This window comes from Aethalodelphis obliquidens, unplaced genomic scaffold (assembly GCF_003676395.1).
Source record: "Aethalodelphis obliquidens isolate GAN/ISIS:26980383/991018 unplaced genomic scaffold, ASM367639v1 scaffold12, whole genome shotgun sequence".
In the NCBI taxonomy this organism is placed as follows: domain Eukaryota; kingdom Metazoa; phylum Chordata; class Mammalia; order Artiodactyla; family Delphinidae; genus Aethalodelphis; species Aethalodelphis obliquidens.
The window spans coordinates 13,289,904-13,305,154 of record NW_020837956.1 but is presented as its reverse complement, the minus strand read 5'-3'; the positions used below and the strand labels follow the sequence as shown (position 1 = coordinate 13,305,154).

General features: G+C 36.7%; 1 protein-coding gene across 5 annotated transcripts in view; it reads right to left on the bottom strand.

The window, feature by feature from the left end:
* Window positions 1-3,433: 3,433 nt before the first annotated feature.
* The window catches only part of ATL2 (atlastin GTPase 2), a 64,843-nt gene continuing 53,025 nt past the window's right edge, over window positions 3,434-15,251 (bottom strand). For 3 of the 5 annotated variants that reach the window (XM_027113347.1, XM_027113350.1, XM_027113349.1), the window contains 7 exons: window positions 14,343-14,435; window positions 12,119-12,257; window positions 11,217-11,344; window positions 9,801-9,857; window positions 8,497-8,568; window positions 7,383-7,814; window positions 3,434-5,247 (listed from right to left, as the gene is read on the bottom strand). In XM_027113347.1, coding sequence (XP_026969148.1) covers window positions 5,128-5,247; window positions 7,383-7,814; window positions 8,497-8,568; window positions 9,801-9,857; window positions 11,217-11,344; window positions 12,119-12,257; window positions 14,343-14,435 — 1,041 coding nt within the window. In that variant the 3' untranslated portion in view covers window positions 3,434-5,127. Of the gene's footprint in view, window positions 5,735-5,831; window positions 5,847-7,382; window positions 7,815-8,496; window positions 8,569-9,800; window positions 9,858-11,216; window positions 11,345-12,118; window positions 12,258-14,342; window positions 14,436-15,251 lie in introns of all 5 variants that reach the window. The other 2 variants (XM_027113351.1, XM_027113348.1) reach the window with 2 other exon arrangements.

Genomic DNA, 15,251 nt, shown 5'->3' with positions numbered 1-15,251 from the left:
ATTAGATCAAATACTAAAGTTCTAAAGATAATCCAAATCCTTAAGGGTAACCTAACCTCACTCTACCCCAAAGTTATTATAGCAGATACTTTTTACTTAATGATCATGTTCCTTCGCATCTTGAGGCCAAGGGGAAATAATGCAAAACATTGATACTTTCGGGCCCATAGCTGCCACATAACCACCTCGCTCATGTATAGCGGACAGAAGGTGGGTGAAGGGGATGAAGTTGAACAGTCCAGCCCATGTTAAAATACTCTGAGGGCTTCCCTTGTGGTGCAGTGGTTGGGAATCTGCCTGCCAACGCAGGGGTCACGGGTTCGAGCCCTGGTCTGGGAAGATCCCACGTGCCATGGAGCAACTGGGCCCGTGAGCCACAACTACTGAGCCTGTGCATTTGGAGCTTGTGTTCCACAAAGGGAGAGGCCGTGACAGTGAGAGGCCCATGCACCGCGATGAAGAGTGGCCCCCGCTCACCACAACTAGAGAAAGCCCTCGCACAGAAACTAAGACCCAATACAGCCATAAAGAAAGAAAGAAGCTTTCATTAAAAAAAAAAAAAAAACTGAGCATTTACCATATACAAAAATATTAGATAATATGAAAGATTAAAAGATGCATGAAGTATGGTTTCTTCTTTCCAAGGAGCTTAATCCAGTTGAGGAAAAAAGAACTTACTGATACTGCTTTTCTCCACAGACAAAATAACAATGACCACCACCCTCCAAGATTCATCATGTTTTTTCTCTTCAGGAAGCAAAGGGTGTAAAATTAAGTACATACGGTTTGGAAGGATAGATGCACGTTTCACAAATATCATCCCCATAAAAGGGATTCAGAATGTCTACCAGGATTTTGATATATGTTTTCATCTCATCCTCCTCACAACCCTGAGAGGTAGGTATCATCTCCATTTTATAGATGAAGAAGGTGAGGCTCAGCTGTTACCTAAGTGTTTGCCCAAGTTCACAAAGCTTGGAAGTGGTGGTGCTGGGAACAAAGTTCCGTTTTAACTCCAAGGTCCATCTCCTTTTCCTGGAGTTGAAATTCAAGTATTCTTCCAGTTCTAGGTTACATAAGTGTTTACGGAGTCTTCACGTTTTGTGTTTGGGAAATCTAAACTATGCCATTTTAGATGACCTTTCTTGCTTGCTCTGTCAGTAGCTATAGACCCATTTTCCTCCACAATGACCGTGTTGTTTGCCATATAAACGTATTTGTCAGAAAGCTTAAAAATAACTGTTAAATAACAGCCCAAATTACTCCCATGCCCCCCCCCCAAAAAAAAATCGTTATGGACAAGCTTCAGGAAGTAGTTATCAGACTGACTATTGGCCAAATAGAGCCAGCAGATGGAGACTTAAGACTTAAGCAAAACTGAGTACAAATTTTCTATGCTACCTGCTTCTTTTCATATTTGATTCTCTCACCAATCCTGTGAGAGGGCAGGAATTGTCATAAAAAGTAAGGAAACTGTTAGCAGAGATCCAAGGTCTAGTGCTCTCTCCTCAAAACCCCTCTTACCCTCAGAAGGGTCAAAGCAACCATGTGAGCATTAAAGAATTACTTAATGGCCTAGAATGTCAGTTATATGAAAAAAATATATCACGTACAGGGTAATTCTATTTTTGTGTAAAATAAAAATTGGGTATGTTTTATGCAGTATAGTGACGTGTCAATAAGCACAGGGAAAGATTTCCACAGCACACACACCAAATATACGGTTACCTCTGGGGTGTATCAATAGGACTGGAAGATTTTCACTTCTTGCTTCATGTGACTTGTGTTTTTAATGTAGTATTATGGGTAATTTTCACCTTGTTTCAGTATTAACAGAATCTTTTTTCTCCACATTTAGTACTTTTCAGAATGCAGCTAAGACAGAGCTTTGAGTTAGGAATGTTACTCATCTGTGTCTGAAACCTTCCACTGACTCAAACCCTTGGAGGTGTGGAGTTGCAGAATCCTGGTTTGCAAGCCTGAGATACCCGAGACACCTTTTTGGATAAAGTGGTTTCCTACCACACGACTGTTGTACAAAAAGTGCTAATGTGTATTTAAGTGCTTGACTGAGCTATGCAAAGGCTATGATCCCCTCTTCTCCTAAGCTTTTTTACAATCTTTAGGCACTTTTGACCTGGTCAACTGCTAGCTTTGGCACTGAAGAATCGAAAACGTCACAAACCTAAAGAGAACATGACAGGAGCTGTATCGCACTCAAGCATGTCAAGGGTAGATCAATTCTTCAGCCTAAATTCCAGCAAACTGCAAATCTGGAGAGAAAAATTCCTAGGATCTGATAGAAGACTTAGGTAGAGAAGGTGGCATTTCTCTGTCCTGCTTGGGAAAGCTCTAATGTAGCTTTGTTTGCCCAAAAGCCAAGTGGAAGGATTCTCTCTGACAGAGGCTCCAGACTGAATCCAAGTAAGACAGTCATTTGATTAGTAAACTCTGGCCAAGTAAGATGGCTGCCTGGAACAGCTGCCAGCTCTCCAAGCTGGTTCTCACCATCACCCCACAACCAGGACACAAATGGAAAAACATTTAGGTGCACAGATCAATTATGGTCAAAGTACGGGAAAATTCAAGCCAGGAATGAAGCTGCTGAAACCTAAAAGTGTGTGCAACAGACCCAAGCAACCCGCACTAGCAGAGAAGCAGCTCATCAGAAAGCTTTCCGTAAGGCCGTTTGACCTTAGTGGACCACTAACAGCAACGTCAGTGTTTTCTGAAATTTCATGGTATATTTTAATAGGTTCTTAACCAAGTTAAAACCAAAAAAAATTTTTTTTAATCCCACAATAATGAAACAATGTAACTAACACCAGCAGCACTCACGCCTACAGCAAGGTCAACTCCCTAGTAGCTAGCCCAATTGTGGGAGTAAACTAACTAAAGGAAGCCCTGCTCAAAGTTCACCGAAAATATAAACCCTCAAAAATTAAATACTGCTCTTCAGCTTCACAAGTAGAATATGTTCAGTGAAGCAAGGATGACTAGCTATCTTCATGAGAGACATACAAGGCATACTCAATAGTAGGGTCACAAATGACTGTCCCTTCCACAAAAGTAAATTATTTATGTCTTAATTAGGAAGATAGACTGTTTGTTATTGGGTTTCTTTTTTAAAAACCTACCTTATAATATAAATTACTAAAAAATTATACCACAGAAAATATACTAACACAAAACTTATTTCAGCAAACAGTTTTGAGTTTGTCTTTATTCCCTTTTATTGCTTCCTGTGTAGCAATATTCAGAGTCTTCCAGCTGAAACCAAAGTACTTTCTTAGAATCCTTTATAGAATTGTATCTTTGGGGAAAACACTCTTTCCAACAAGAAATTCTAAGAAATCCAATGGTTTAGATTTCACAGCACTTTTGCTTAAAAATAAATAAATAACCAACCTGTCTTTAATTTCAGAAGAACTGCTATTATACAACAAACTTTTTATTTTTTCCATTCATAAAAACAGTCTACGGCATTCATAAAACAGGGTGGTAAAAGAAATAAAAAGAGACACATTTCAGGTGGATTCTGTTTAAGAACAGATGAGTTGGTAGCAGTTTAATACAGATGGAAACAAATACAATCCATATAAAAACAGGATCTGAAGCAGGAGGCAGATATATCAACCAAAGTAAATTTAGAGCTTTCGGCCATGCAACTCAACATCTGAGTTCTCTTCACTTAAAAACCAAACTAGACGCTTTAATAGGTGTTCATAGAGAAGGCTACAAAAGTATTACAGAATGTTAGCCTTACGTACACCACAAAAAAGAGAGAAACAAAATTAATAAATCCCCTAGGCTAATCACAACAAGTTTTCCCTAACAGAGACAGACACAGAAAAATAACTGTTTACAAGCTTAGATTCGAGGTATGAGGTACGATACCTTACAGCTCTCACTTGGGTGTTTCCCACTCATGCTCTTTTCAGTATAAACAAATAGGTTTATGTAATGGAATACATATTTGAAGAATTCCTTAAAAAAAAAAATCACAAGTTTCATTTTATATATACAAATTTTTAATTATGTACTGAAAATAAATTACAGGAAGGAACTTTAAAATGCAACAGAGGACAAAGTCACGATAAACATTCCCATTGAATTCCCCTGGGGGGAGGGGGTGGGGGGAGGGTGGTGAGACTGCAGTGCTCAAGAAGATAAATATCACAAATATATCAAAAACTTCAAATTGTCTATGCACTCACACACTGACATGAGCCACAAACGTTCCTTCACAGGGACTGTACTCATTAGCCTACCACAGAACCAGATTTTGTCATAAACTACAAAACTTTTAATACAAAATCGTATTTATATATTTATAATTCATATACATGCCCTACCTGTGATTTTAGAAAATAAAAGCTACACACTGTATAGACACTCTTAACTCATAGCTGTAGGCAACATTTTTGGATGGAATTTCTCCCCCAATAAATTAACGGCATATTTTATGTACATGAAGGCTAAACTGCATAAAGTCAGTTCAGTTTCCCAGATATGCATCTCCTTTTAGGGCAGGTTTATAAATTTAAAAAGGCAAGACAAATGTACACCTCAGAATCACTTTCTTAGCTACAAGAGTTGTCATGTAATTTCTGTGAAGTTTCTGATACATGCATTTATGTAATACTGGTATTGAAGGCAGTAAAGCAATATATACTTTTAATGTCGTGGCTCAATAAAGGCTTCATTGTCATTCCAATCTGCTTCTTGATACAGTGATTCATAACTTCTCTAAAAATTAAAATTTCAATGGGACACTGTGTTAAAGAGACTCTAAATAGATTTCTTAAAATATTTCCCTGAAATATCCTTTACATAAGACAAATTTCACTAACATTAGATTAAGTAAAAAGGGGAAAAAAAGAATTAAACATGGTACAAGTGTGCATGAAAACTAATGCTCCTCAGCCAGTCTTCATGCCTTAGGAGCCATGAACAGAATGCTTAAAACCAACAAACAATTTCACACTCTGTGGCAGCCATCTGTGAAGCCAGTTATCTAAACTACTTCTACAGTTGATTGTAAACTTTGGTTTATTTTTATTTGAGTTCTCATTGTACAGCAAGCATGAAAAAAAGAAAGAGTGGAGTCCATGAGGAGATGAACTGTCAGTCTGTCTTTAATCTGGCATGATGAGACACCTGGTCAGTCAGGCCTGCTTTGATAGAGTTTGTTACAGACTGCCTTATGTTTTCCTCCATCAAATTATCACCCAGGGGCTTCAATACCTGTGGTATGAGAAATGTGCAAAACAAATAAAAACATGAGGTAAAAAAAGAGTTACATATAAAAATATATAAAAATTCAATTCAAAGCAATGAAGAAAATAACCAGGAATGTGGGAAATAAAAAGGTGCTTCTCCCAAAAAAAGTTATGATGCTACAAATAATGCAGTTAGACATTTTATAATGCAACAAAAATTACTTTCCTCCTATTCAAACCATTTACAATTCCTATGAGATGGATGTGCAATTCCATACCCTATATGCAGCATCAAATCTGGTATGTATACAGCATTTATGCAGACCGGCCCAGACGGTCCTGCTTATTGTCCTACATGTGTAAGTGTGAACACTTCGGATAGAGAAAAAAGTTAAAAATACTGTCTAATTTTTCTTCTTGTTATTGTTGGATGACAGTCTCTGTCGCTGTGCTGATGAAAGAGCACGATGAACCATTCGACGTCTAGTAACTTCAAACAGTTTGGAAAACACCTAAAACATGGAGTGATTCGTTAGGAGAATGACTCAGAGTGCCTTGAAGTTAAAGAACTTAAGACTACAAGAATTTGAGACTTTGTAGGTTTCTCACCTTCCTGGGACTCCTCTGAAGCAAAAGAAAAGAGAAATGCAAAACAATTTAGACAAGTGTTGACACAGCACAGATCTTCTGACTAGTGATCATCTTACCTCAACTATACTGAAAATAATTTTACACACTTTAGATTCTTCCATTCACTTGTTCTGTAATAATGGCACTTCTAAACTCCTAGAATCAATGCTGCATGGGAGATGAGTGGTTTTCAAAAGAAGACAATGTACAACTATCGAAATTCATGTTGCACAAAATTAGTAATGGTCCAACATTTTTAAAGTAGGTAATATTTTAAGTGACATTGTGATAGCTTTTTTTTTTTTGAGGTTGTGATAGCTTTTAATCCATCTTCGGTCAGAAGATATCAAAGGAATATAAAGAATGAGATTATTTTTGATATAAAAATTTAAATTTTACAAATATCCAGACACAAGCTTCCAAATCAGATCTGAATAGAGCATTTCTATAAAGAAGAAATATAAAATCCAAATTAATATAGTGGGTCACTGTATAAAATAATAATGACATTATTAATAGAAAAGTCAACATCCAATCAACTTCAGTCTTTGAATTTAAAGCCAAACCAACATGGACCTGCATATCTTAGATCTTCAAATAAGCCCAATACTTCATCAGCCCAGAAATGGTATCTGAAAACACCTTTTATAACTGTCCATCGGTAATAACTGTAGTTTTCATTCTGGTCCTTGACATGATGCTCAAGTATTTCACGATGATCATTTTAATGACAACATCCTTAAATGAAATTTTCTGAACACAGGCAATTCCAGACAACAGTTGGCTGATATACAACAAGGCTTTCCTTAGTAGATACTTGTCAGGCCCAACTTTGAATTCTGGTTTGAGGTAAAAAATCATGATTTGAATTCTGGTTGAGATAACGGATTATGATTAAGAAAAGCTGGTTCTCTGTTTGTGGTGCTTTGCTTTGTTCATTAGTATTTCCACAGTATAGAGGTCAAACAAAGTTTCTTTGATGTAAGAATTCCCTATAAGATTGTTCCTTGTAGTACATCAGTAAATCACTATTAACTTCATGGAAGGCAATGAAGACACAATATTTTTCCTGGAATATAAGCATGCCTTGGTTCTTGCCAATATTAGTAAGAAACTTCTTTTGCTTTCCTAAAGCAAAAGAATTACACTTCCAAACTTGTTTCCTTACCTTCATAACTCTTGCACTAATTATATTTTCTTTTCTTAAAAAAAAAAATCCTTAAAGACTCTGGCCCTGCCCACTTGTCTAGTATAATCAGGCCTATGACTAAGAATCTATCCAAAGGATATTACAGATGTAAGCCAACCAAAGCACACTATAATTACAACTTCAAAGGGGAAAAAAACCAGTTCATACTTTATATTCAAATTATGCATCTAAACAAAAAGGAAAATATCCTTTTACCATTCTCCAGATAAAGGAAAAGTAGGTGTGCAAATACTGGGGGTGAGGAATGGGGGACTGAAAGGAGGGGTGGGGAGTCACAGGGATAAGATTAGTCACTGAAAAACCAAAAGACAGATACCAACCTGTTCCCATAGTGTTTCAGCAATCTGATCAATCATTGTTCCAATTTCTCTGAACTCCCCAGAGTATTTAACATATGCCCAAGTACAAAGAGACGTCAGTGCTAACCCCATGACAAGGTTACACAAGACGGCTATAGAGTTTAGGCCAACGAAGCCAGTCAGTCCTGAGATTATATACATAGCAAACATGACTGCAAATAGTGTGGCAGGGGTACGAGCAGCATAGAAGATATTTTTGCCATCATTGTGCTTTATAAAATTTGCATAGGTTTCTTCTATTTCAGCCTCAAGCTGGTCCTGATAACGACGGCAGAATTCATCTCCACCCATTTTTTTTACTGAACAAAACTGTTTAATCGCCACTTCCTTGAGATTCAGGTGTCTTCGCTCCAGATCTGAAGGTGCAATGTAAGGCTTGTCCCCACCACATACCTGTAAAGGCAGGGTTACATTAGGACAGATTACATGCTGGAAATAATTCACACTTGAAAGAAATTCCCTGATCATAATTTTTAATCTCAAAAAGTCAAACCACCTACATGGTTTAGTTTTACATCTGTTCATAATACTTCACACATTATCATAACCTACTTATTTCTTATATGTTTAACTGACTCAAGCAAAATAAACTTTCCAAAATTAATTATATTGGTATTAATTATATACCAATAAAGACAAAAAGAATTACACTGCAATCTGTACCTGACTTCACCTGACCCAGCAATACACCAAAAGAGTACACAAGACTGCTGGCAAGAAAGTGGGTAAAAGATAACATAAAAAAGGTACTTTAATGTTTGAGTTAGCAAGCTTAGCAAAGAAGTTGCTATTGCCCTTAAGCTGATGTTGCTTGCATCAGAAGCTACTAATAACAGCACTCTGAATCATGTGTCAGAAAAGATTTCAGCGTGGTCTATGTAATAACTTACTACCCATATCCTGCACTCTAACCATGGGAATTATATTCTTAGTTTATTTCCAGCAGAGATGATAAAGGGAAATTTGGGAATGATGTAACATGACAATGTAAAAGGAGCACAAATTGGTTCAATTATTTTAAATATAAAAATCTTCTATCTTACTCTAGTGTCAAATTTAAATTTTAGTTACAAACCTGCTCCATACTTTTGCAATAGATCTCTCTTGCTCCTGCTACTGCAGCAAGATTATTAGCTTCAGCTGTTGCCTAAGAAATAAAATAAAATGTGCCAATTTTATGTGAAATACCTGATAACTATAAATTCTGATTAAGACAATAAATTATGTACAATGACCAAGTCTGAAAATGAATCAGAGAAAATATTATCAACTTCCAGTTTCCCTTTCTAATTGAAGGAAACACCAGTATAAAGGACATAATAATTGCTTCTAATAGGACTACCTGCTTAATCTTGTTTTGCTTAGGTTTGTTAAAGTGGGTTTGTAGAAAATACCACATATGCCCAGGAAATTATAGAAAATTAAACATATACAACCCTAAAATGTGTCAAGTCCCCAGGTGCAAAGAATCAAGAATTACTCATATGGTCCTCTCTCTCATAATCAGTATTACACACAAGATACATTTTTAAATCCACCTGCTTATTGGATGGGTTTTATGAAAAAACAGTTTAATCCACTATAAAACTGAGAAACTGCCCAAAGTAGCAAATTTTTTAAAAAATGAATTAGGTTGGGCTTCCCTGGTGGCACAGTGGTTGAGAGTCCGCCTGCCAATGCAGGGGACACGGGTTCGAGCCCTGGTCTGGTAAGATCCCACATGCCACGGAGCAACTAGGCCCGTGAGCCACAACCACTTAGCCTGCGCGTCTGGAGCCTGTGCTCCACAACAAGAGAGGCCACGATAGTGAGAGGCCCGTGCACCGCGATGAAGAGTGGCCTTCGCTTGCCACAACTAGAGAAAGCCCTCGCACAGAAACGAAGACCCAACACAGCCAAAAATAAATAAATTAATTAATTAATTAAAAAAAAAATGAATTAGGTTAAAATAACATTGTCCCTAAAGAACACCTTTTTAAAAAAAATAAAAACAAAATCTATATTCACTAGAACCAGACGTGAATCATTAATATCAAGAGAAAATAAGCCTTATTTCAAACAACATTCATTGTCAAAGACTCAGAAAGCAGAAGCAAGGCTCTTGGTTTGGCAAGGCCCATATGAAGCTATCTTCTGAAGCAGAAATTCTCCTACACTTTTTGAGCAACTGAAGAGAAGGCACCGAGGACCCTCATTTCTGGTGTGCAAGGTGTGCAACCTGTAGTTACTGAAACTCATTAAAACTTCAGGACCCATGCCTTAAGCATCTAAAATGTATTTGCATGGAAAGAAACACTACCCCATTTCCAGCATTTATCTCTAAAGCAAAGATTTTTTTTTCTCCTTCGTAAATAAATGTATGTACAACACACACACTACCTGAAGCATGGACTTTGGATGTGGAAGTTCCTCTCCTTGATAAATTTTAATGTAAGCCTAAAAATACAGAAGACTCATTATATTCATAGGTTATGCAAGTTGGCTCCACATCCCCAAAGAAAGAAAAATCATTAAATAGAAAAATGATTCACACTATTATAAGAAAAGTCTAGGCTTTAAAAATCATATACTCTCATTCCAACAGAGTTAACCCTATTCTCAACATTATTAAGTGTGTATGCTGCTAAATAATATCCTAGAGAAATGTCTCTAAATATAACTCCAACTTGGCATAAAAATTATGTCTCATATTTAAAAGTTATATATAAAATGCCATCTACTTTATGAAAAGAAATCCATAATTCTCCCCTAATGCCAACATTTCAAATAAATATGTAAGAAAATATTTTAACTCAGTATTTTCCTTTGACCAGCTTAAAATATACTTCAGTTCAAGGGAAAAAATATTACTGAATTTGTGGTTTAAGAGTAAGAAAGAAAGATGAACGTTTTTAAGTAAGTTCTATATAGGAATCTTTCACCTCAACTTTCTACTGACTCTAAATTAATTCATAACTGAACAAAGATAGTATGAAAGTGATCAAGTGTCCATTAAATAATACAAAAATACACTCTTAGTTAACTGTATTTCCCTTCTGTCTATTTACAACTACAATGAATAAATACAAACCTCTACAATAGTCTTGCTCTGGCAAGCAAGCTATAAAGACTAGAGAACAGGGCTTCCCTGGTGGCGCAGTGGTTGAGAGTCCGCCTGCCGATGCAGGGGACATGGGTTTGTGCCCCAGTCCGGGAAGATCCCACATGCCACGGAGCAGCTGGGCCCGTGAGCCACGGCCACTGAGCCTGCGCATCCGGAGACTGTGCCCCGCAGCGGGAGAGGCAACAAGGGTGAGACCCCCGCCGCCCAAAAAAAAAAAAAAAAAAAAAAAAGACTAGAGAACAGCAGAGGGGGAAAAAAAAATCTATGCATAATTTACTTGAGCTCAAACCCAGTCTGGATACTTTCAGCTGCTCTTATCAAGGCCCAGACTCTGAGAGAAGGCTTTTGTGAGAACTCAGGATACAGAATTATGCTCCCAATACCTATTATCATTCTCAAATGATAGAGTGGTATTGTAATATTATGGTGAATGGTTCTTCTTTCCATATCAGAGCTGGAGAAAAAGTAGGATAACTCTACAAAGAATAAAATCACTGTCTAGAAGATACATGTTGTCTGCTACCATCTTAAATATTCTTAAATACTGATACATCCAATTCAAGGCAAAAAAATATAAATTTTACTTTTTTGCTTTAAAATAAAGGTAAGAAATTTCTTGTACATACAAATGAGTTTTAAGTCAGCTATATTTCTAACTTAGACAAAGCCATTTAATGTAAGAATTTTCCTACCTTAAAGTATTCTACAAGATCTCTACAAGTGACTTTAGATCCACTTATCTCTTTTTCTACCAAATTTTCTGGGGCAAGCAGCAATGGAACCAGATTTCGAAGCTCTCGTTTAAACTCTTCATCAATATCTAGTGGACATGAAATTAGTCAATATGTTAGTAAAAAAAAAAAAAAAGTAAAGTCCCCATTGGTAAGAGTTAATAAAATTCTATTTCATAAATTAAAAATATGCTACGTAAGTGTAGATTCATTTCAAAAAACTCATCCAAACACATCACACTGTCACATCTCCTAGGAAAAAATATAACCACCCCTCCACTCTACTACCCCACTTCCGTCATCTCCCAATAATTCTTTCAGCCCAAATAACAAATAAAACTGTGGCCTACCAGAACAAATTCCACATCAAGTATTTTAACTAAACTATCCTTTCCAAATGGCAAGCAATTCATGAAATTGTATTAAATTTTAATACTAAATTTTGTTTCTCCAGCCATACTGTTAAAAGTTTTGTCAATCCTCAAGCCTTTTGCCATCATGCTCAAAATAATCCTAAAACATATACAAAAAATTACACCATCACCCCCGAACAGACTTAAATCTAATTACATCAATATAATATATTGGTGATGCTTTTTAGCAGAGTGCAATCAGACGAAATACTGAAATGTTCTTAGCCTTCAGTATTTTTAGGACATCAGTGCTGAGCAACAGACCACCTTATAAAATGTTAATCAATATGCCAGGTGTTTGCAAGAAACCAATACATTACAATCACACCATTAATAATGCATTAAAACGTCCTCCAGTATAAAAGAAAAAATTTAAGGAACCATGTATTTTTTTTAACTTCCAGTCTCTAAAACTTAAGTTCTGATTTTAGCAAGAATGGGAATTCCCACCTTTCAATCTCCCATCAAAACTAGGATTAGTTGCAACTTTAAGACCAGGATGTGGCAAAAGGAAGCAACCAAGATTTGAGAAACAATTGTGAATGTGCTTCCTTACATTCTGTAGCTCTTCATGTTGATTTTGTTTTACCTGGGGACAGAAGGAGACAAGGTGAAGGTGCAAACAAGAGAAAAACACATTTTTTTAAGAAAACACACATACGTACTCACATGCACGCACATTAACTCAGATGCTAGTCTAGGTGTGTGCTTCTTGACAATAAAATTTTACTAAAGACCCATTTCTAACCATTTGATAAGATCCCACTCTGTCTTAAAACAAAAAAGACTTTTTTTCCCATGTTAGCTGCCAAGGATATGAATAAATACAAATAATAATTAATCATAATATCTAACACCAGAACAACAGGTGTGGCTGTGATTTATAAACCAGTAAATAAATTAAGAATTTGCCTTTAAAGTACTTATAATGGCAAAGAGAAAAACAAAGTACTAATTTGCCTACGAATAAAAAGGTCAGCCCCTGAGCAAAACAACAGATAAGGCGAAAAGCTCCAATGCAGTCCAAAGAGCCTTAAAAATTTATTAGGATTTCGGCACTTACTCCAAATGATTATTTATGATTTATGCTAGTTTATCAGTGTTTTGCAGAAGAGAGACTGCTATGTATTTTCTGGAAGGAAATCCTAATGTTAGATTTTTAATAACTACTTATCCCAATATAACTCACATATTCTCCCAAACTCGTCTCAAAAACCATTCTAAAAAACATGCACCATTCGTAATCAACAAAATCTGGAAACTACCTAAATCTCCATCAAAAGTAGAATGGAAAACCTGTTGCCTGTTCATACAATGGAAGACTGCATAGCAATGAGTATAAGTGAACTAAACTACATGCAACAATGTGGATTAATCTCAGAAATGTAATACTGGGCAAAAGAAGCTGGACACAAAAGAATACATACTGTATATGATTCCTTTCATAAAAAGTCCAAAAACCAAGCCTGTTGGAGGTCAAAAGAGTAATGAAGGGTTTGCGGGGGGTGCGGGAGTTAGTGGATACAGGCAGTTGCTTCTGGGTGGTTACATGGCTATGTTCAATTTGTACAAACTCCTCAAGCTGCACACTTATGATCTGAGTACTTTTCTGTATGGCTTCAATAATATATTTAAAAACCTCCTTATCTTTGAAGTACATAATTCTGAATTTAGTTAATATGCCTGATGTGCTGTGGGTTAATTTCTTCTGAACAAACCAGAGAAAACGCTGATGAATGAAATTATCTCTGACAAGTCTAGAAATGCCTTTCAAATAATCCAAGAAATGAGGAGCTGGTTTTGATCTTATTTTAGGATTAAGAAAAATTACATTAAACCCTAAGTCTTTGCATGTGGCTGCGAAATTAAATGCATTTTTTCATAGGAAACAAACAAAATTTTATTACCCCAAAGAGCTAAACCTCCTACTTATGAATAAAGGTATTTTTATGTATCTTTTGTGGACGTCAGTAGGTAGGTAGTATCTGACCTGAGGGTTTCCCAAAGTACTTCCATGTTATTTTCCAGGAATGACTTGGTGTGGCATTTGCACAGGCCAGGCCAGGAGCTTGGACATTTGGGTCCTACTCCCAGTTATCAATAATTAGTTAAGTGACCAAAGGCAAGTCACTTTTCTGGGTCCCAGTTTTGTGTGTGTGTGTGTGTGTGTGTGTGTGTGTGTAAAGGCTATACTAGATAATGGTTAAGATCCCTTTTTTCTCTATATGCTGCCACTATACGAGATAGTATCCTTGGAAAGAGAGTCTCACATCATCTGTGTTCAATGCATCCACACTAGATTATCCAGCCTGTCCCAAATGCTCAGAAGCTCAGCTGGGCCAGAAAGAGAAATGCTGCAACCTGAGCAGATCAAAAAGTTAGTCTACTTCAAACTTTTATCCTTTGAATATTGATTTATTGAAGGGGCAGTTGGCTCTGGAGAGAATATCCATTCCTTAACTTCTACTTGAGGGCATTTCTATTGTCCTCTTTCACAGGAGTGCTACCAATTTACTTCTCATCAATTATGTATGCAGTTATCTGGGTTAACTTGGGATACTCAATTTGTTCCAATGACACTCAGAGGTTGGTAGTCTAAGCAGCAGTCCAGACAGTCCACATCTCACCTGGGGCTTGGTGCTTATGCTCTCTTCTCTAAGAAATGGGGGCTTACCTGCAATCTCTTTTCAAGGAATTGTTTTCCACCTTCCAAACCATATGAATGTTCATAAGGATAACTCCAGTCTCGAATCAAAAACATAAGTGTCTACAGAAAGAAGGGGAAAAAATTGAAATCATTTCTTATAAAACTTTACCAAAAATTACTACTTTAATAACTGAAGCACCCCTTACTCCCCAAAAACAATCCTTATCAAAAGTTATAGTAACCAAATGGCTTAATACTACTCATAGTTATAACAAGAGCCTACATAAGCCAACAATACTCCCAGCTCCTATACCAAGAAACTACCTCCATCTGAGAACCTCACTGTGTGTAAGAGTCACCACAAGCAATAATACAGGATATTTTAAAAAGAAACAAAAGACATATCAGGGTATACAGATCATAATTTTAAGTCAAGATTGTGTAACTAGAAGACCAACTAACCTAATTCTAGACCAATTAGTTCTTTTCATAGAATTTTTAATTCCTATATGCTTAAGTTCCTCAACTCAGCACTACTGACACTTCGGGTCAGATAATTCTTAGCTGTGCATGGCTGTCCTACATTTTGTAGGATGTTGAACAGCATGTCTGGCCTCTATAAACTAGATGCCAATGGCATGAACTTCCTCCCCAAAACTGTAACAACCAAAAATGTCTCCAGACACTGGTAAATGCCCCCTGGGTGGCAAAATTACCCCAGTTCAGAAAAACTGATAGAGGCCAAATAGAGTATATTTCATCATATACACAAAATAACCCCATAACCTGCCCAAATATTTCATAAAAATGATCACCTGAGCCAGACAAGACTGAGGCAGAATCAATGTAACCCACTAACAGAATCACCAGTGATGCTATCACACAGGAAGGACTTCACACACTGATGAGCAAACAGGGTGGAGTCATTCTCACCTA